Consider the following 23,039-nt stretch of genomic DNA (forward strand, 5'->3'; position numbering starts at 1 on the left):
AAAAACCCCAAAAACAACCCCAAAATTGACCCCTCAGGGAAAAAAATTGCAGCACTTGAGAATCCAAAGTAGAGTAACACTAAGACCCACTGCTGGTAATTATTTACAATAGAAATTGCTGATTTTGTTTAACCTCAGTGTCAGACTATCCTCAAAGTAACCGCTTTTAAGTGGGATCTGATTCACATTTCAGGTAGGAATATTAGTATTTGATTAATCAATTTAATCTGCAGAAATTATTTCCGTTGTTCTGTGTATACAGAGAAGTGCACTGATAGGGCTTGTCTCCAGAAATTCCTTGTTCCAAGAAGTACCGAGGTAAATCTGATCCAGCAAAAACAACTCGTCAACCTTTGAGATGAAAATCCATATGAAGACTTTCCTATGAAAGTTGCAAGAGACACTGTCAACCTAATTCATTAATTAGAAGTCAGTTAGAGGCTCAGGGAAGAGCAGACCAGCTAAGCAATAGTCTCGCAGGTGTTCATGCTACCAATTACATGATGATGAGCGCTGGCTTCATTCCAGTAACGCTTCCACCGGGAAGACCCGCAGACCTCACTCAAACACCCGGTCACTACTAATGGAAAAAATACACCTAAGACTTCAGACTCCCAGAGTGAGCTCTCACCAGCGACTTACAGTAGCAGCAGCAGCGGACTGACCAGCAATGCTACAGCAATTATATTAAACTACAAGGCTCAGTTAACGAAATGAAGCTTTGTAATGCAAGCGAAGCTTGCTTTATTTTACAATGATTTACAGCAGCAACAGCCTGTTCCATGTGAAACTGGGCATTCGGAAGTCATGAGACCACACCAACCTAGAAAATGAAGAAGGATGGGCATCTGTGCAGCCATGTATAATGAAGAATCAATGAACAACTTCTCGTATTACACCAAGGATACCCCCAAATACAGTGTTTGTCTGTCTTTGGCCACAAGAAAAATTAAGAGTGAAGACTACAAGAGCAGATGTAAAAACATGGGGATAACTGTAACCATCCTTCAATATAAAAGAGCCCAAACCATTTTAAACCTCTTTTGAATATACACCTGCTCTACATAAAAAAAAAAAAAACCCAACAAAAAAAACCCCCAAAAAACCCAATAGCTAGAGACCTGATGCTGTTTGCAATACTTTTAAGCCTCACTGCTTGCAAGTTTCCTTATGCAGAAAATATGCCGTAGATAGAAACCGAAAAGCTGACCCCTCATTCATTTAGGAAGGGTGGGGAAAAAAAAACACCCAACAATTACGTATCAGACAAAATGTTTAAAGTCAATCATGCAGACACTTCAGGAGCTAAAGGAAAATATACCTAAACCAAATTCTACCACTGTTTTAATTCCACTTGCATATGCAATACTTAAAACAGGTAGATGGCAGTCACATATTTTAAGCATTTTCAATTGTCTGAAAATCATTGATTTTAAAAAGTTTGCTTACCTGTAAGATATGGATGTATGAAAATACAAAGCATCATTGCAGTTAAGGAAAAAAAAAAGTGAAGAAATTGTTAGGTGGTTTATTTATTAACCACAGCCAACATGGAGTAGGACAGCCTGTGCTTGCTGGACTTGTAACAAGTGCACACAGAAAGGAGAAGGGGTATGGATGTGGAAAGGATATAATGAGTAGAGAAGATAAAGATGATAAAAGTATCCTTGGAAGTATAAAGGATAAAGATAAGGATCATAGGACAGTGGAAAAGGACAACATACATAGGACAAAAAATACACTGGACTCTACTGTTTCTAGGTAGCTGTGCACATAGGCATGATTAGAAATTTCTTTTTTCCTTATTGAGAGATATCATAGAATGGTTAGAGTTGGAGGGACCTTAAAGATTGTCGAGTTCCAACCCCCCTGCCATGGGCAGGGACACCTCCCACTAGAGCAAGTTGCTCAAAGCCCCATCCAGCCTGGCCTTGAACGCCTCCAGGGATGGGGCACCCACAGCTTCTCTGGGCAACCTGTTCCAGTGTCTCACCACCCTCGCAGTAAAGAATTTCCTCCTAATATCTAATCCAAATCTCCCCTCTTTCAGTTTAAAACTGTTACCCCTCATCCTGTTGCTCCACTCCCTGATAAAGAGTCCCTACCCATCTCTCCTGTAGGCCCCCTTCAGATACTGGAAGGCTGCTATAAGGTCTCCCTTATATCTATTGAAAACATCTGTATTCCTTACATCTATAGAAATATCTATTTCCATACCAGAGGTTATTCACCTTCTCTTCAAAAGTCCAGGAAGCAATAGTAATTTCGTGAGATGAACTTTTTGTTCAAGCAAACAATGCAAGCAACCACACAGAAGGGACTAATGCAGAGTATTCTGGGAAAACACTCTCAAAAAGTGGAAAAGAGATTAAAAGCTTTCTGATGTTAGGATAGCACACTAATAAAACCACTTTTCCTCACCTGCTGTCGTCATTCAAAGGGAGGGAAGCGGACTTAGAAAAAGCAGGGTGTTGAAACCGGGTTAAAATGTGTTGCAGGATGAGGACGGTGTCCATGCTCGAGGTGAGACAGCAAAGTGAAAGCCTGGAGACAACCTCCTCCCTATAAGAGGACTGGAAGTGCGAGTGATGGATCATTTCTGAAATTCATTAATAAGAGTGTCACAGGCTACTTGAGTCACATTCAAGATGTCCACCTTCCTGTGGTGTCCACATCAATAAAAGGAGACGACAAAAGTAAAGAAGTTATGTTCATGCCAATTACTCGAATAAAATGTAATTTTCTCTCCCCATCTCCCCTCTTCCCCCCCCCCCAAAGCTGCTTTTGCCCCAAACTACAAAGCTTTATTTGCATTCATACAAAATCTGTTTACAGTCAACTTTACTGCGATACTGGAGCTCCCCCCCCTGCCCCCTGCCCTCCACCCTGACTAAGACACAAAGCAAAGCTGGCCAGGTGTCTCTAAACCACAGAGCCAGCTGCTCCTAACCAAGCTCACAGGAAATAGCAAGGAAAATATGCAGCATTTGACACATCTGGAATAGATTGCAGAGTCTTTGAAAACAGTGTCCCAATTCCCTTTCCTCCTGCTGATGAGATTTCAGGCTACCAAACTGCTGCATCAACTACAGAGGATTAGATAACATGTGTACATTTTTAACCCTGCATATTCTTTCTGTCCAAATGAGAATTTTTTCCAAACCGGTCCAGAAAAAAAAACACCACCACAACAAAACCAAGTGTCTGTATGAAGGTTTCTGTAAAATGCAGTGGAGCACACAGAAACAAATCGATCAATCAAAAGACTGCTACTTAATTTGGGAAAACTGATATAGCTGGAAAACATATTGATATCTATTGATAAACACAGAAGATGAATCAGTATTGCATGCTTTGCACAGCTGTATTAACTCATTAAAAGAAACGTCCTTACAGTTTGTTGCCATAAAACATGAGATAAAAGGAGAAGAGGATCAGTTAGTACGTATTTTGCCAAGTAATTTGTCAATAATTCCATGTTGCCACAACTATTGCAGTATGCATTTTTCAATCTGGAGTACAAAACCAACAAAAAGCATAAGGCTTAATTAGCAAAACAAAGCAATGTTTTATTATCTGCTTCTTTTTCATATGGACAATGACTGCAAAAGAATACAGAAACAAACAGATAAGTTTAGAAGGAAATCCCAATTGGATATTGAACATAATCTTTAATTTTATTCTTTCCATAAAAAGCTAGGAAGTGGAGGTGCGCCTAAAGCTTTAGTCACTTTCAGTATTTCTGAAAGATTAAGAAAATTAATAATGTGACCAGTTTACATATGTATATTTTAAACATTCATTATAGATACAAAACCGAATACAGCACTAGCTTAAAACAACATAAACTTCACTGTTTTTAATGTTAGTAATAAAAAGGCAGAATTCTAACATAAAAAGAAAAATTGGAGGAAAGTATTTGCATTTTTTTTTCCTCAAAGGTGCAACCAACAACTAATGTGTTTTTGCAACTGAGATTCCAGTTGTACAAAGGACTGAGAGATGTATTCTCCTGCTTAAGGAGAAGCATAAATTTCACAAACTTTAAAGGAAACCACACATGCATGAACAGTAGACAGTACCCCTTAAAGAGATGATATTTATAAGAAAGTAATGGTATACCTTAAATGAATACTAGGAGAGGTGCAACACACATTTTCTACTTTCAGAGCTTTAAAAGATTATTATTTTTTTTTCCTCCATAGGTTATTTCCAAAATTACCTTGCATTTAAATTAGTTTATTCTCAGGAAATGGCAAAGTATTTATTCTAAACAAGCATTGTAAGATAGATCTGTGAATTTTTTTTGAGAAGCCCTCAGGGTGGATGCTTTATCTATACTGAACTCAAGACTTCTTAAACAGAGCCAGTGTTACAACCCAGGGAATACGTTTGCAATACTCTGTTTCAGGAACAAAGGTGCACCTACGAGGATCCAACTGCATAACCAAGGACTGAAGATGTAAGGCTGTTCCATCCCTGCTAACATCAACAAACTCTGTCTTTCCATGGGATCATGCATATGAATAACCAACTTTTAGGCTCAAGCCCAAACCAGTTAATAATAATTCATGTGAGGAAAGCCAGGACGAGACAAACAATTCAATGCCTTTACCTCCAAAATTACATCTAATGGTAACTATACCCTTAAAGGCCAATTAACAAAAAAATACGTATGCAGCTCTAAGATTAAACAAAATTTAGAGAATATGCTGTTACAAAATATATTTTGACATATTTCCTAAGAAGCAATTCAAACAGTCATTTACGCAGAGTTATTTACAGGGGACTCAAAGTGGAGTATCAGTTTTAAGCAAACCAGTATATTGGTTTGAATTTGATAAAGTAATGGCAAATAGAAGTTTGTGACAACAAGGAACCTTGGGGTTTAGTAAACTTAAAAACGTTCTACACAATCATTATTTGAGCCTAAATTATATAAAAAAACCCAACCTGTTTGAACTGGTTAATCTGAATCATTTAATGCATTTCATTGTATTCAAAGTTCAGATCAACGAGTCAGTGGTACATAACGTGCTGTGAGACAAGTTACCACTTAAATCTTTCAGATACAACAAGCACAGATTAACCGAATCTGACTGTACCTAATCTATACTAACAGATGGTTTGTTCTTACTTCAATACTATCTTTTTAATAAGCACATTTGCAAATGTGCTAAAACAAAAGACAGCAATTATAAATATTTGCTAGAATGACCAGAACTGGTATTTGAGTATAAACCATCCTGCCATTCGTTTTTGAAGCCATATCTTCACTAATTCGCCTTCTGGTTTTAGTAGTCTTCTATCCTATTAGCTCGGAGGGTTACGGATCATCTGGAAGTTTCACACTGGTATAGGGAAGGAATGTCTGTTCGATGCAGTCTGGAGATAAAGAAAGAGTTGTACTTCAGTTCATTGCAGTGATTCACTAGAAGTAGCGCTGCTAACTCACGTTAAACCTAGAAGCAGCAAAGCAGCAGCCTTTTTCCCCTCCCAGGATGGGAGGAAAAAAAAAAGCAAAAACTTACTGTTATTTTGTCATCATTACAAAATATTCTCAGGTGTGCTTTTGAAACTGTAGCGGTAATGTTTATTATTTATTAAAACTAATAGTCACTGCAGAAAAAGTTACGTGTCTATGCAAGAACAAAGACATTGAAGTGTGACAGCAATTAAATTGAACTTCTTGTTTCAATACTTAAGATGCTTCAAAAAAATAATATTTACGTGTCCAGCCCTTTAAAGACTCCGCAGATCTTACCAGCCCACACATCTCAGTGATGCTTATACGTAAATGAAAAATTCAAAACCACTGAACTCGGATAGGACAACTCATTAACTTCAGTTAATTCTGAATTAAATAGTGTTTTGTCCCAAAGCAGAATTTTAACTGTGGGAGAGCAAAGAATCCCAGACCACATTGTCCTACGCTCTCATTATTCTCTTCAAGCTACAGTTTTCAAACACTAATTGGTCCTAACAATTATTTTTGAAATAGTATTTTTAAACTTTATTGTAATGAAAGCTAACAGCATGTTTTCAGTCTTGTCTCTACAAATTTCGGTATTCTGAAGAGGTTACTACATTACTAAGAGAAGGAGCAATATGTAACTATTGTAAAAAGGAAATGCTGCCACGTAGATACCAATTTAGGCTGGTTACTAAAAGGCAATCTATACCTTAGTTATTTAACTTTAAATTACCACATAATTTTGACAAAACGGCATGTTAAGAAGAAATATTATGTTAGTTACATTAACAGATTTCTTCCATGATCAAGAACTACATGGTATAGCATAGATATTTATGATTAGCTGCTTTTAAATGTATATCACTGTCTTATATAAAAGGAACTGTTTTTTTTCCTAGGCAAATACTGTCTCAGTTTTTTTTCAGGCTTCAATAACATGCTGCTTATTATTTCATATTGATCCCGTGACTAACTTTGGAGAAAAGTTACTAAAACCTGCTTTATTGTGGTAAACATAGCTTCTCAGTTAAGTCAAAATACAGTACTTAAGTATTTTAAGTAAACCGCAGAGCAATGAAAATGCTACAGTACTTATTTCTAGACTTCAGTTTATCTCGTCACGCAGTTTAGTGAAGTCCAATACATCCACCGAACGGATAAAAAGTATTAAAGAAAAAAGTGGCGATGTGCCAGCCTGATTAGTCAGCTACCTGAAGGATATATAAAGCACACTGTTGCATACACAATAATCATACTTGTACATGACTGCCTTAATCCAGTCATGTAAAGAGAGACAATACTCATCTATTGTTTGCATGTTCAGACCCATGTCAATCAGATTTAATATGTGGGCAGATTAGTGCTTCCTCACTTGCTGACAACAGGTTGACTGCTAAAGCCATTTTCCAACACAAAGGACAGTATCCCAACAGGCAGCAGATATTGTTTGTTGCTTAGGAAAAAAACAACAGGTTCCTCTTCTTTTCGTTACCGAACATAAGTTCCAGGGAGGACTGGTGGCAACAAGGATGCGTTATTTACTTTCAGATTTCATGACTTCAAGATACTTCAGATATTTCCAAGTCCACGTGGAATATACACAGCATTCATGTTCAAAAACCATGCAACTTCTGTTTTGTGACAGAAGTTTGATTATTTATTTTTAATAGAAGTATTTCATTCTTCCCAGTTTTCCTGGGAGAGATATCTTATCACTAAAAATTGCTTACCTTCAGTACAAGAAAAAAAATCTTGTTCTGTGAGCAGCTGCCATGCTTTCAGACATATTTCTGACTTTAAGATAATTAACAAAGCCTCGAAAGAACAGGAGGAGTCCTGTAGAAAATGCATAAAATGAAGTATATCAACCTAGGTACACATTATCCCACATCATTATTCTTGAAATAATTTTTTTTGATCTAGATTATACTATGGAAAGTAAGGTCTTTATGCATCATTCACCAATTCAGCATGCGAGACTTCTGCTTTTATCTTGCAATATGAGGATACAGCCTTATGGAAAGCTTTCAAGAAATTTTACACTCATTCTGGGTTCATGTATCATCTGCTAAAAAGACTGTATGAAAGACTTTCAAAAGAAGGAAAAAAAAAAAGAAAAGAATACATGCGGCACATTCTTTTCAAGTAGAATTCTTAAAATAAGTTACTAGTGTGTTAAAAGACTACTCGAACCAGAAAACATACCTTTAGAAATGCGTAAGATAAATACAGTGCAAGTAAAAAGGGGACGCCAGGGGAAACAACCCCAAACCAGACGGAAAGCACAGACTGCTCTAGCAACAAGCCATTAATAAACTATAATAGATTACAGTTTGAGATTTAACCATCCAGGAAAATGCACCTGTCCCAGAAAAGGAAGAATAACAGTCTATTCAAAGAATCCACACCCTACGGAGAGAAACACGAGCCTAACGAGCAATTCTCCTCATTTAATGAACACACAGGTACCTTGAAGATATACACTTGTTCATATATATACAAGTATACATTAAGATTCCAAAGGTTGAAATGAAAATCTAAACTGAAACTTAGTAAGTTTAGCAAGGATTTAATCCTTTTCATCATCTTACATCCTAATAAACAGTCTCTGTGTCTACATTAACATTTTGCTATGTGATGCACTTTTTTTTCCTGCTCTCCAGGTTGAGACTCTGATTATTTTTTTTCCTATGCTCATTTCTTCTCTCTTTTTACTTGTACATTTTTATTTTATATACTTGCTTTTTGCTTTTTTAAAACCAAAGCCTCATTAGGACATGCACCTAAAAAACCCCAAACACAGAATATTCTGCTAACCACTGAACTTTGACCTAGCCAGACACATTTCTGTGATTAAAGTGAATTCTGTACCAAGAAGAAAGCACTAAGATCTTGATCAAAAGTCTACTACAAAAGCTGCTACCCAGACATCACCAGAGATAGTCCTACATTCAACTGGAAAGCAGCTGAAACAGCAAAAGGTGGGCAGGCAGCTCTCAAGGTGCCCAAGAGCATACTTTCTGCATTACACATGTTGGAAAACCAGTCCAAGTTCAACCCATATTTTATACTTCTCTGTTTAGAGAATTAAAAAAAAAAAACAACCAAAAAAGCCCATCAAACCAAAACACTTTCCACTGCGCTCCTCAAAAAGAAACATTGGCTAACATTTAAATTTAAAAATTAGGATTGTCTCTCTCTCCCATTTGTTCACTGTACATGACAGCTCCTTGGAAGTAGACCACTTCGCTTCTCTGTGAAGCATGAGCAGATTTTTCCAGATGTTGAAAGAAAGGAAAGAAGCAGAAACAGATAGGTGAACAGCGGAAGAGAGGAGAAGATGGCAATAAGTGGGCTCAAGTATGTCAAAGGACTGTGCAAAAGAAAGACTCCAACTCAGTTCATTCACTTGTGAAGAAGGGCAGGACATGCTACTTCGTGTGCCCTAATGGGAAATTTATCCGAAACAATGAAATACACATCTGGTTGGCAGAGCTCCCATGACTTGATAATACTCCTCCGTGTCCTGCTAAGTAGCTCCGTTGGGTTAAATCCTTCTATGGTGTTCTAGCAATCACAATATATCCACTTTATCAGTTTAAAAACACTGTTGGCTTATTTCATGCAAGACATTCATAAGACAAGGGAACGCTGGGTGCGGTATGCATACTGCACGCCTCACAGTGCCTTTTATCCCAAGGCATAGTATAAACTTTGTGAGTTAAAGTAAAAAAAAAAAAAAAAAACCAAACCAAAAAACAAAATCCAAAACCTTCAAACAATTAAGGCTGAATATAAGGCTTTCCTAAATCTAAGCGGGGTAACTTCTGAACAAGTGCTACAAAAGACAGTAAAAAGAGGAACCACAAATGCACTGCTTTTTCCATAGACACAGTGGGGAAAAGTCTTAGGGGAAGAAAAAACCATTTTCATGCAAGTCAAAAAAGTGTCAAACCTCAAATCTCAGGCACCACAAGGGGTTGTTTTAATTAAAAGAGTTATCTGGAGATGATGTTTGTACCTGTAACAAGTCGTTTCACTTCCTACTTAAATACAATCACCTCAAACAGAATAATGAAAGCATTCAACGGACTGATGCAGGCAGATAGAGAAAGTTTTAGGTAACATCATTTAAGATTTTTGGCATTTCTTGTGAGATAAATAGCAAGTCACAAACAGTCAGGAACTCAGTGTTGGTTGGTGGGTTTTTTTTGTTTTTTTTTTTAAATTTACTCAACATTTCATTCTAACATTTGCTGTTAGCCATTTGAGTCAACTGACTCAAAGGGAAGAGTGCCACCTACTGAACCAGCAACAGCTTACTGTGTTTTCAGAGCTAGAAAATAAAATGGATAGTAGCCTTCACCTCTGCAACAGAAAATCATTCCAGATTCCATATTCAAAATGCGAAATCCATAGTAGGAAAAAAGGTATAGTGGTTGGGGTTTGGTATATCCTAATGAAAAACAGGCAAAAGAGCAGAATTTGATGAGCGTAAGACTTTGAACAAGGGCAGACGGAGCTCTTAAGAGAAAGCTGACATCATGGGAGCACTGTGATCAGAAAGCATGAAGCCATTCTCTTCTCCAACTGAGAAACCACTGATGCAGTATGCATTTCAAAGGGCTAGAAAAGGACATTTCGTGACCTATGTACAAGACAGCAGGCGACACCTTCCTAGGATCAGTCACATTTCTCAAAATTTAATACTCGACATATGGGTTTATACATGTAAGTACTCAATATCACTCACTTTTCAGTATGTTCTCTACATAAAGCTGAATTTTCATTACACAGTTCTGCACCCCTAGATCAGTAGAAGTAGCTTAAAAAGCCCAAATTACAATTCTCAAGAATGTACATAATTACATACGAAGAACAGAATTTTTTAAGCTGTAGGTTATTTGAATAGTCTGCAGTTCACACAGTAACACCACTATGGTAACCAATAACCTTGGGAATACTACGGAAATAAAAACAACACACAAAACTATCAGCAGCTAAAGAAAAACACACAGCTAAGCATGTTACAGAACTCTTACTTACAATGACATGATTCATCTTTAAGTACTTCCACATTAAAACAGAAATGGTTTCAATTGCCACTTACCAAGTACAAGAAATATCCACCAAAGCCAGTACTGTCCATTGAAATACCCAGTAAAATAATCTGAAAACTGAAATTCATACAGAAGGCTTAGCTGCAGTGACAGATGACTAAGACGCATTTAATGCACTATGCAAATACAGAAAGCACATAGGAAAAAGCAAATTTAAATAAAAGTAATGTATTCAACTAAAATGCAAAACTGGTATTTGTACAGCAATTTAATACAAAAATAATATTTCTAGTGTCAGTTGATCAGTGGCAGTTATTTTAAAACCTCTAAAAATATATGTGTGTGTATATATATAAAATAATATATATAAAAAACTCCCTTTTATTACTTGCCAGAATCATCTGACATTTTCTGTTATAACAAATCACCACTTGTCGATTTTCCTTTTTTCCCTCCAATGCCTGCCATCCCAAACACATTACAGCAGCCTGCTGCTTTAGATATTAACACCAAAAGCCACATTAGTTTAATCTTATCAGACAGGGATGTTCTGCTGACCCCTCAAAAGAAGAGCTTTTGACCTTCTGTATACCCCCTACTGTTAATCGCTGCCAAGAATACCAGCCCCATAAAGACCCCCAACTCATTAAAGTCTTTTCATTTTCAAACCAGCATTCAGTTCCCAGCAGTGAGCTGAACGCAACTAAATGAACCTTGAAGTGGCATTTCAACTGTTCCTGTTAGTGACCATGGTAGACAGTTTTGTCCTCTCTGTGATGTGGGAGGCAGCTGGAGGGCAGGGTGTGATGGTATTGGAGACAGGTATCTGTGCCTTTACCAGACTCCAGACTGCATGCTTCACTGATAAAAAGGCTAATCGAATGCCTCCAAAACTCACAGAAGAAGTAGGAACAGGGAGACGTGTGAAAAGTTGCCAGAAAGAATAAAATAACCTATTTAGAAGCTCTGCACACTTTTCATACACTTCTCATCCTACATACAGTATGTTTACTGCACATCATTATCATACAGTATGTTTACTGCATCCTGCCATAGTGCATCCCTGGGGCATTTCAGTAGTATCGACAAAGAAATCACATTATTCAGTTTAGTCTAAAAAAAAGAAATAAAAATACTGGGCAACATACACAACCAGATAAAAATCCAAGACATTTAAAGAACTCTAGATACAGTTGTTGTTTCAAGTAACTGTGCACTGAGATCCACGTTTTCTCCAGAATAAAGCCAAATCATGGGAATTCTTTAAAAATTTTAACTGCGCTGTATTCATTTCTATGGGCCGTCCAAGAAAAAAAAAATAATCAAAAAACAGAATTGCTAAGTTGAACTACAGAATTGGCAGTTACATTATCCCTATATAAATACTAGCATTTCTATGATTTGGCAGAGTCAGCATTTCATATTTTGACACTTCATTAAACGTCAGATGAATACTCAATTCTCAAGAAGTTGACAACATTATTAATCCCATCTCACTTGCAAGTCAGTATTTTTTTTTTTTAGAGTTAAAAAAGTTAGAGTTTTTTTAGAGTTTCACTTCTTTGGAAAGAAGATTTACCAAAAGCAGCAATCGAATACTAGCCTGTGTGTATTACTCTCACGCTTTCTTTAGGCAGAAGCAGCCATGGCTGCAGAATTTCCCCAACAGCAAAATCGTGCTTTTGTTCCTCCCCCCTCCACCCCAGTAAAAACTGATACAGAGAGAACATGTGTGATCCTGGACCATTTAGGCATTATAAAGTTCTGTACTACCAACCCTGAGTGAAAAAGGGCAGCACAAGCCTCAGGAGGAGCTTGAAACAAAAGAATAGGACAATTTTGTGCACACACGCCATGCTCGTGTGTCATCATTAAAACAAAACTGTCAACATACACCTTATGAGCTTTCTGCTGTTGTCTCCAGAAAGGGAGACAACACAGGAAGATGATAACCTTCACTACGAAAAAAACCCACCCCTGAGGTCACGGAACTGGCCAGCTCTAATATTTTAGAATTAGTAACAGATTATATACAAGAATTTAAATCTAGTCGAGAACACAGTAATTCCTGAAGGAAGTTTAGTAGATATTAGTTTTTGAGCACATTTTCAAGCAGGCAGGAATAATAAAACTGACACAATGAGCAAGTTTTGCCCTCTGTTTAGTATGCCTCAAGGGAAGCTGAAAATATCCCCAATGAATGCATAGTTGAAAAATTCATGTCTTCTCAGTCTCTTAAAATAAATTCCATCCCAAACCCTGAATTCCAACTAAATGCACTAGAATCACATCTGGTCCACTAGCATTCTCCTGCCCTGAGGAAGCGGGGAAAAAAAAAAAAAAAAAAACAAAACCACAAAAAAAACCCAACCACATCACTCTCAGCTCTAAGAAGGATGCAGGACATGGCCAGGAATGACAATCTCTTCTACCAACAATCCTTGTACTATCGTACTAAGACCAAATCAAGTAATTAAGTTACTAGCACACACAAAGAATAAATAAATAAAAAAATAATTCAGAGTTGGCAGGGCATAAAAGATAACTAAGTTATCCAAGATCTCTTTCTTCATTAGACATGATAAGATTTTAAATGTTGTGTCTCACAGACATGTAGAATCCAAGCTCAGAAAGAACCATTACGTTTCATCCAGCATCCACTTAGCTAAGTAACTTCCATTTGGCTAACATACCTTTCTGAAAAGTATCTAGTCTTGAAGTGAAAATGTCAAGAAACTGTGCATCTAAGATGGTAAAAATGTGACTGACTTCATATCCAATTTTGACTTGACTCAGTATGCATCTTACAAGGAATAAAAGCATCAGATACAAGGAAGAAAAGTTTTCTCATGCCCCCAAACCCCGATAGGCTGAGCCATTTATAAATCTTTCACGTAGGACACTATAATATCAGTGACATTTTAGGTACTTGTTCCACTTTTTCTGTATGCTTTTAAATATTTGTGCAAAGAATGAGTCATTCTGCATTTATTTTAGTGGAAAGATGAACGTAAAATGCTTCGTCAGATAAAAATAGATTAAGTTTCATCACTAGAAAGCATATATGAATATATAGCAAGTAAATTCTCTGCTAAAGTGGAAGTTAAAGAAAATTCTAGACACTGTTAAGCACTGGAATTTAATATACTGATTTTTAATTCCATTATTATATATCCTTGAATAAACCGTTATGGTTTGGTTCTACAAAAAGAGTCTGTACAGTGTGAATCAAGAAACATACCCGTACAATGAGAATCCATTTGATCAGGGAGAGACCAAATCCACAGATTGCACCATACCTTCCAGCTATGGTGTTTGTTATACAGAAGGATAAACAAAATCCAATCCAGTTGAAAATAAACGCCACTATAAAATAAAAGAAACAGTAGCTTCTGTTAATCTGTATAGCTATGCAAACAGACTTAACACTAATTTCACTTTTAAACTAATAAGGACATGCTTACACAGTCAGTAATTCCCTTCCGGTAATTCAGGTTTTCAGAGATTGACTTTGAACCCAGACATTCCCCATGGTATAGTCACTTAATAACAAAGCAAATGGTAAACAGGCTGGAACCTACTACTTCAAACAAGAGAAAATTCCAACATAAAAGAAAGCATTACATTGCTACAGAAATCTAACCAGATGACACCAGATATGAAGGGTAAATGCAAACAAAGGACTATTAACATACAAGACTTGGATTGAAACAAAGAAGAAAAAAAACCTTTGCTACGCTTTTATAACCAAAAATATAGTTATATGCACACATACGTGCACGTATCAAGGCTGCATATTCAGCTTTATCCAGTTTGGATCGAACAGAATAAAAGTATCCACTCTTGCTCTGTAAACATAGTACAGAAATGAAGATAAGTTGAAAAGCTGATGTTTCATTGGTTACTGTCTTCTCTTTTAGATCTATATTCAAGCATAAGAAGCCTTGGAAGTTTTACACAGAAGCTGAAGAAATCAAAAAACAAAAAGGACGTTGAGCACAACTACCACTGTAACTTCAATCAACGCTTTGACACAACTCCCAGTAGGTTTACAATTTGAAGTTTCATAGCCGCATACGTACTTGGCAATCAACAACATCATCTGTACTGACATCAGTTTGCACGCATTAGGTCAAAATGCAGGAACTCCCAATTAGGTGATGTCCCATCTTCCAGAGTAAGTGAGGGCAACTAAAAAGAAAACCACCCAACAGAAGAACTGGGGGAGCTGGTGGAAGACAGCAATTCAGGAGTTCTGGAGAGGACAAGATGGTGGAAAACTGAAAACATTTGGGAAGCCCACAATAAACATAAAAACCACAGAAGAGACTGGAAGGAAATGGAGGGGGACAGAGGGGAACAAAACCCTTGCACACAAATTCGTAATGTTTTACATCCCCAAACTCAGGAAAAAAACTAAACTTACAAAAAATTCAGACATTAAATCACCACAGGGGAAAAACTATGTCTTTTCAGTAAAAGTTTGAACAGTTACAGCAAAACATTAGGAACAAAGAATTGGTCAACAGTTTTTTTTGATAAAAGTCAATTTTGGAGGATTATCTATCTACCTGCATCGAATTTATTCCATTTGTGAACTGGGACATGTTTTTGCTCGTTCCTGAAAGGCTCACCTGAAGTCTGACGATGATCACTAGAAGCATTTGCTATCAACTTCAGCAGCCAATTTTATTATTTTTTTCTACTCAGTGATGAAAGCTCAAAAACTTCCCTAGGCAATTTATTTCTACTGCTTCATTACCCTTGTTGATAAATTTTTCTTAATGCCCAACTGGAAGCTTCCTCATTCCAATTACTCTGTATTACATCCAACATGGATGGAGAAAACATGTAAGTCAAATTCTTTCTGCATAAAGGAAGGAGTTAGGTGACTCTGTATGAAGGTCAGCTGGGCTCCTGATAATCAGAGGGGAAACGAGCACTCCCAAAATAATTCCTTTATCTCCTTCCAACATTAGCAATTTCAGTCAAGTGACTTCCCCATAGCTTCTCTCGCATGACTGAGGGAAACCTGCACAGCATTCGTGATGTGGACACAGACAAGTCAGGTTTCCTAAATTCACATAGAAAATTCAGACCGTGCTAATTACTCCTCGGGAAGCAGAAAAACCAGAGGCTACACTCACCCTGAGCTTGTGCAACAACCCCGTCTTCCAACTTGGGTCCACCTGAAACCCCCTAAGTGTATATCCTTGCTTGTGTGCAGTTTATTGACTGTTTGAAGCACCTAATAGCTTGGAAAACTGTATGAACATCATCAGTTTACAAAATTTTGGTATGGTTATTATCTGTTCCAATAAAGCATCTGGGACAACATGTACGTTTACATTTCTCCACACCATGAGATTTTATTGGTGTGAGTTGTACACAGTGTTTACGATGCCCAGATGTTGTTCAAAAAGAACAGATCCGATCTCTATATGAGAACTTAAACTTTGGATGTTATGATCAAACAGTTTTCTCCACTTCTTCCTCCTTATTAATCCATCTGTGAGGTTCAAATATTCATTTTTCCTAGGTTGTAGGGACAATCCAAAACTCCCTTCCATGGTTTCAAAGAATCCAGATGAGCTCTGCAATTCCTTCTGGGGCCCACAGGTGAAAAGGCTGGTAGAAATTTTTAAAGCACTCCTTAAATATAAGAGAAAACCATATCAGCCTTTTATTACTGCCCAAAATGACCTCCTTCACATAATGAATCAGGATGACTCAATCAGACATGACTCAAAAGACTTGAACACAGGCAGGTTAAGCATGAAAACCAAACCCTTTGGGTCATGACAGTTACTTGCTCTATCACCATTACATCTGTGTTCAAAATGGAAAGAAACAGCTCAAATTCCTCCCTTACTGTTGTGCAAAAAAAGAAAAAAAAGTAATAATCATCACTGAAAAACTCACCTATTAACAACTTCCTTTGGCATTCTGAAAAGTTTATACTGTGCTGTGTAAGGCACAGTTGACTTAAAAATACATAATAGAAAAAAAATACATTAAGTGGCCTGATAGCAAGATTTCCTGCATTTCGCATTCGTAGCAAAAATATATTTGCTAATATATTCATTTACCTCAGAATCAGAAACTGACAAAACGCCAATCCTGACCAATACAGAGCAGATTCTTTGCTCACCAACATAATCAGGGACTTCAAGAGTAACACCAATTTCTTAAAACACATGATTTTACCACATATTAGAAATAAAACAGGCTGTTTTCCAAATTTTTCCACTAAGTTTCTGAATCAAGTGCTAGAGCAAAAAAACACCTGTTCACACAAAGGGATTTTATTCTTTAGAGTATATTGTCTCATTCTATTCAATTACGCTAAGGAGAACAGTACTGTACAACTTAGATATGAAACAGGTTTGTAATTTGCATACACCAAGCTCCTAAAACACACAAAAAACCCAAACAAAAACATCTGGCCACTAGATGGCCTCAAGACAGCAATTTTATGCAACTTGGGCAGCTACCACTAGATGGTAGCTCCATATCACTAGTTGATTGCAATATGCAGGCAAGCTCAGTCAAAAGTTTATTTTATTATATTTCAGTGGAATAAAATTAAATTTAAAAAGCTAACTTCACTGCTTTGTATTTAAAACAAAGGCTGCCCGCCTACACCCCACGCCCCCAAGACCTTTCTACCAACGCTGTACCTAACAGTCACGGGAAGAGGTGGGAGAGCACATCTGGAACAAGCCGTTCTTTCCATGCTCCTCTCACTACAGCACAGCGCCTGACACTGTTCTCTAAATGTTCCCTCATTTTAACTAAGTGAGGGAACTTATTCTAGGCTCTCTCTGATCTGCCACCTCTACTTGCAGCGTTTAAATATATCCCACCCTAAAAAAAAACCCCAAAAGATAGCCATGCCATAAATTTCATTTTAACTCCTGCTCTCTTAAATCTACATACATCAACTTTATGGAGACTTTTATCTCCTTATTAGAGGGACAGAAATACACTACCCACTATTTACGATGTAACCTTGTAAAGTTAAGCCCATTTTTCATTTAGTTCTCCAATTTCCCTAAGAAAAACTACTGAAAATTCATATTACAGGGCTATAAATGGTATGAGTTTTTGTGAACTCCTCATACTACGAACACAAACAACAAGTAAATTTTATCCATTTCCATATGTAACCAGTATCCGTAACAGCCAACACAGATTGCAATTAAGTTTACACTTGCATAAATACCTTGCAATGTGTAAGCATTCATTTTATGCATTTCATTCATAGGCAAAGTTGGCAGTAACATACTCTCAGAATAAACAAGAAAAATTATGATCAGAGTATTTTTGTCAAATGTGTAAAAGTAGTGCTCTGTGCAGTCAGCCTCAGCTAAACAGCTATTTGAAGAGAAAGTTGCCAGTTTATCCAAGAAAACTTCTGTATCCTTGAAGGTGCGCACAAGGTTCTGGGCACGCAGTTTTGGCCAACTGTATGTGAGGGTCATTGGAGTCTTTCTGGAGCCTTTGACTCCAGTTCAGCTTCTGCATAGCAGGATTTTTTACTACTACTGTGTTCCTAGCTGCAAGCTAACAAGTCTGTTTTCAGCTGTGATTTTAAGGAATTAAAGCACATTAGAGCCAACAATCCACTTGACCTCCAAGTGCAGTGCTAATGAAGACCTGAACTGGGACTTAAAAGCAAGAACAAGTTCACACAATTCAGAACCTAAATAGGTTAAATACAAAAGGTTGCAGCACATGGGGAAGGAGATAAAAGGAAAACAGAAAAATCACAGAATCATAGAATGGTTTTGAGTTGGAAGGGACCTTAAAGATCATCTTGCTGATGATGCCATACTGTCCTCTGCCCTGAAGAATATATATCCTTACCATGGTCCAACTACAGAAAGAGGTCAGACTACAAAACTCACTGTTACCTTATACGTGTATTTACATATTTGCTATGTCATGTAGACACTTATTTTTATCCCAAGATGCGAACAACACATTGTCCTAGTACATCGCATGCCAACATGAAAAAAACTTCCGTGAAAGTTCTGTAACCTGCATCTGTAACAGTTAAATAAAAAGACTGTGAAAGACAGTAAAGATAAAAGAACTAAGATGAGATCTAGGTTGAAAGACATAAAGGAGATTTCACTGGATAATCAATCAGCTTTCATCCTGATGAATTCTAAAAAAAACAGCTACATCTCCAACACCAAGCTTCCATCAAGGTTGCCAAATAAGTTACATTTATTTCAGAAAGGGAAAATATCCTCAGAAATTAGAAAGAAATATGGAATTTTCAAAACAGAAGCAGCTTCCTTCTAGAAGTAACTTATAGTGGCTACATCTAGCTTGGTTCAATGCAGTACATTAGTACAAGATAAGACAGGCACAGCGCACACACACTGAAGAAATGCTAGAGTAGTACTGGCTACAATCAGACGTTACCTGAAGACAGTACATTTTTATGTGCTAGCGGTTAGCTCAACCTGAAAATAAGGGTTGTTGGATTTACTCCAGAAATCCACCCACAGCTATTTAATTCACTACGCTAACATCAGCAACTTTTATATGGCACATCATCTCTCTCTTTCAAATTTTTTCTACTTAAAAATTGATTGCCAGACTTCTGTGACCCAAGCGTTAATTCAAGTTGGTAGTCCAACAAGATGACAAAATTTTCCAAAAGGTAACAGTGCAGCCTTGTTATGCCTCAAAACATTTACTATGATTTCGCTTTGTCCCCTTATCTGTGACAGATGTCACAGAAAAAAAATAAAGTGCAATGTATTTGCTACCTCTGGAACAGGAAGTGTTTATATCTATGTACAGATAAAAAAAATCCATTCATTACAGTACATTACTGCAGTTTATAACAGCTATCTTTTATACTCCATAGGAAAAAAGGTACAATTAAGATATAGTTCAGTAGGTCTGGGATACATGATAACTTACTGAAAAATGCCAACATGAAGATGCCATCATTGCCCACTCTAAGCTGATCTGCATCACTGAAATCATCCCGTGGTGGATACTCTTCTTCCTGGATTTACAGGTTAGTGATAATTTAGTGACAAGTTTATTTTAGAATAACTATCTGTAGGATTAAAGTATTAATTATGTTTCTAAAGCTAGAAGAAAACTGACATTTCTGTAACACATCTACATAAAGGAAGTTTTAACGAAAAATATTTCATATCTATAAAACAAGTCTTATTTGTTGCTTACATTGATAGAGCCCAAATTTAACGGAAAAGTTTCTGAAGAAGGTATGTTCATGCTGCCTATTCATCTTAAATGAAGCTAGAAATTATTTCAGATGAGTACTTTGACAACCAAAACCAATAGAAATTTCTTTTCTTACTGTAACTATCTTGATATGCTGCTAAGCTATTAAGTATTTTTGCAAAACCATTACACCGCGTATACTATTTTTCTCCTGCCAGAAGTCTTTTAATGCTTCCCAAAAATATAGAATAAAGCTTTAGAATAAGGTTAGTATCTTAAAATAAATTGCTGATGCACCAGCACCGCACTAACCAATTTGACTACACTATAACCTACAGAAAAACATGCAAAGCAAAGAAAACCTCTAAGGACACTAGAGGGCGCGAGCACATTAAAAGTGTTTAAAAGTCTTCTAAACTCGAAAAGCACAGTACTTTAAAGTCAAACAAAAGTAAACAGAGATGTCAGTCAAAACGATCCGAAGATTTCTCCCATCGTGTCAAAATACTAGATCTTAAACTACTGAAAGTCTGAGTTTGTTTTGTTTCTTGGTGCTTGATTTTCAACAGAACTTGGCAGTTCTTACGTATGCAGTTCTGTGCACAAGTAAAACAATTGCTGCAACTGTAGACTGACAAATGTAAAAGCTTTCACTTACTAAAGAGAGCCTGATGAAAACTGGAAAATCACTTAAACACATAATTTTTATACTTAAGCGAATAACATCAAAAAGATGCAGAATGATACAAGTTAAATACTGCTGTCAGTAGCAGCAGTGATATGGTCTTGACATCAGCATGAGTAAAATTCTTTTCCTATTTTCTCAACAATTAATCATAATGTATTAGAATTGAAATAAGAAATGACCTACAAAAAATTAAAAAAAATCAAGTGAGATCAGTTCAAGTGAGGTTTACTTAGCTGTTTCACCCACAGCAAACACTTACAACTGAAATAGTGTAATTCTGATTTTAACACATTATTCAGTCACTGTACTAAATGTTATTTTATATATTAAGTTCATAATTAAAGGGCATTGAACAACCACAGTGATCTGAAGTTCTGTTATGGGATTGACATGTTGACCTTTGTCAACACAGCAAAATAATTTACCAGGGTATAGCAATTATAGTTTAAAATGTGCTAGAACAAAGTGTACCAACACAAGGCAGCCAGGCTTTACCCTTCCTAACACGGCTGTGAAATTCCAGCTGTGCTCTGTATTTCAGATTAATTAACCAAGACTCTGTATCAGATAACTCACTTTAAAACACTGCTCTTCACATAGACAATTCCAAGGAAAGCACAAAAAGTTAGTTCAACAACAATCTTAAGGGGCTGTAATTCAGCTCTACACAATTTCAGATGTCCCTAAATGGTCATCTTAAGTGACTATGAAAGCATTAGTTTATTTAGCTCAGCTTCAATGCGGCTACAAGACTGATGGGGGGGCAGGGAGGGAAGGAAGAGCTGAAAATGCATTAAACAAAGAGTTGCATTTGAATGTGCTTATCTCTGAAATGTATGCCACAAAAGTTCCTTTTTCAAGTCAGGACAAGAGGAAATATTTTAAATTTTAATTTCAGAAGGTCTATAAAACCCCATATAAAATAATTTTTGGACTTTTTTTAAAACTGTCTGCTAACTACTGTACTTCATACTGGCATTTCCAAACCAAATAGTGAATTACACTCTATGCAAAATGTTGCTTAACAAAAAGAAAACTTTGCTCAACTACAATAACAAGTTAAGCTGGTTTCTCTATAAGCCCAAGCTCCTCTAAGGCTTACACATGTGAGAAACACAGGGCAGTATACAACCCAGGGACATGAGAGCAGCTATTTGCAAGTGGGCACTGTTGTAGTAAGTGTGAACAAGTTGTAATTTATCACACTCCATGCCAAGCGGGAATTATATTAAATTGACTTCTATTTACTGTCTCCAAAAATTGTCATATGAAAATAATCGGAATGTTTAAGAAATGGTTTCCTATATCTACATCATTTAGTATCGTGTGGTTTTATGACCAGTCCTGCAGATGGAAGACACTAACTGGCCACTGCTGAAGCCCCACTAATATTGTCTGTCTTACACAGTGCTCTAATCTAGTTGGTGTCAACTGCCCCACTCTTTCTTCAAAATATAATTGTTTGCCACCATTCACTGAGGAACGAAAAAGGACAATGCAGAATGACTGTTCTTTCTGCTGATGCTTAGAACGAAATAATTTCATGGAAATACTTCTATTAGATATTAAGATTTTTATCAATGAGAATAATTATATATTGTATTTATATTTTTTTTCCTTTTAATGAGAAGAATATCATGTAACACCACACACAAATCCATAAAATGTATAATACTGTTTCAGTATCTCATAGTGATTTTTGACAAATTTAGCTATGTTAAGGTTCATGGACAATATTTCTTGTTGGCTAAATATGCCGAGGTCTGTATAAACAGAAAACTTATTGTTCCTATACCAGAGAAACATCTGAACAGCAAAATATATTGTCAACATAAATGGCATGTCACACAATAATTTCTGTAAGCAAAAGAACATCCAATGGTACACAGCATCTATTGAATTTTAACGTATTTACTCCTTAAACTACAGTACCCTCTGTAGTGTTCTGCAGAGAGAGGACTGTTTCCAACCCCCCCAGTGCTTTTTAACTTCTTTCAGATTGAAACCTAGCATGGTGTATAGTGAGACAACCACCTTTAATCAACTAGAGAACCCAAGTTTTCAGGACCCGCTTGGATAACTGAGATATAACTCTTCTCAATGCAGTGGATTTACAGAGAAAAACTACTGAAGAAAGGGTCAAATTACTTAATAATCCCCATAAATGATACCTTCAGCATACAAAACAATATGGAGAAGTTAATGGTGGGGGGAAAAAAAGGCACAATGAACCCCAGAAGCATTTGTTTGCCAGCAGGAAAATTCATAGTTAAAGTCTAAACTAGAGAGAACTATACCATACCTCTGGACGACTGAGGAATATTTCATCAAACAGACTCCTAGACTCCCTAAACTGGGCGTGCTAAGCATGTAAAAACAGAAAAACATAAGACAAATGCAACTGAAAAGCATTAAGTAAAAGCCATTCATTGCAACATATAAACAAGTCATTTAACTGTTAGCAATATTTTTGCCCCTTTAAATTAACCTTTCAAAACTGACCCTGAGAATTTGAAAAGGAAAACATCGAAAGCCAGAGTAACTAATGCTATCTCTACTGATGACATAGGGCTGCTACAATTTCTTTGATACATTGAGCTAT

General features: G+C 36.7%; 1 protein-coding gene across 2 annotated transcripts in view; it reads right to left on the reverse strand.

Moving 5' to 3' along the window:
* Positions 1 to 3,203: 3,203 nt before the first annotated feature.
* Positions 3,204 to 23,039, reverse strand: part of NDFIP2 (Nedd4 family interacting protein 2) — a 44,275-nt gene continuing 24,439 nt past the window's right edge. The window contains exons 4-9 of one of the 2 annotated variants that reach the window (XM_074167621.1): positions 22,740 to 22,799; positions 19,477 to 19,564; positions 13,775 to 13,899; positions 10,584 to 10,650; positions 7,204 to 7,309; positions 3,547 to 5,385 (exon numbers count right to left, since the gene is read on the reverse strand). In XM_074167621.1, coding sequence (XP_074023722.1) covers positions 7,206 to 7,309; positions 10,584 to 10,650; positions 13,775 to 13,899; positions 19,477 to 19,564; positions 22,740 to 22,799 — 444 coding nt within the window. In that variant the 3' untranslated portion in view covers positions 3,547 to 5,385; positions 7,204 to 7,205. Of the gene's footprint in view, positions 5,386 to 7,203; positions 7,310 to 10,583; positions 10,651 to 13,774; positions 13,900 to 19,476; positions 19,565 to 22,739; positions 22,800 to 23,039 lie in introns of both variants that reach the window. The other variant, XM_074167669.1, reaches the window with a different exon arrangement.

This window comes from Numenius arquata, chromosome 1 (assembly GCF_964106895.1).
Source record: "Numenius arquata chromosome 1, bNumArq3.hap1.1, whole genome shotgun sequence".
Classification (NCBI taxonomy): Eukaryota; Metazoa; Chordata; class Aves; order Charadriiformes; family Scolopacidae; genus Numenius; species Numenius arquata.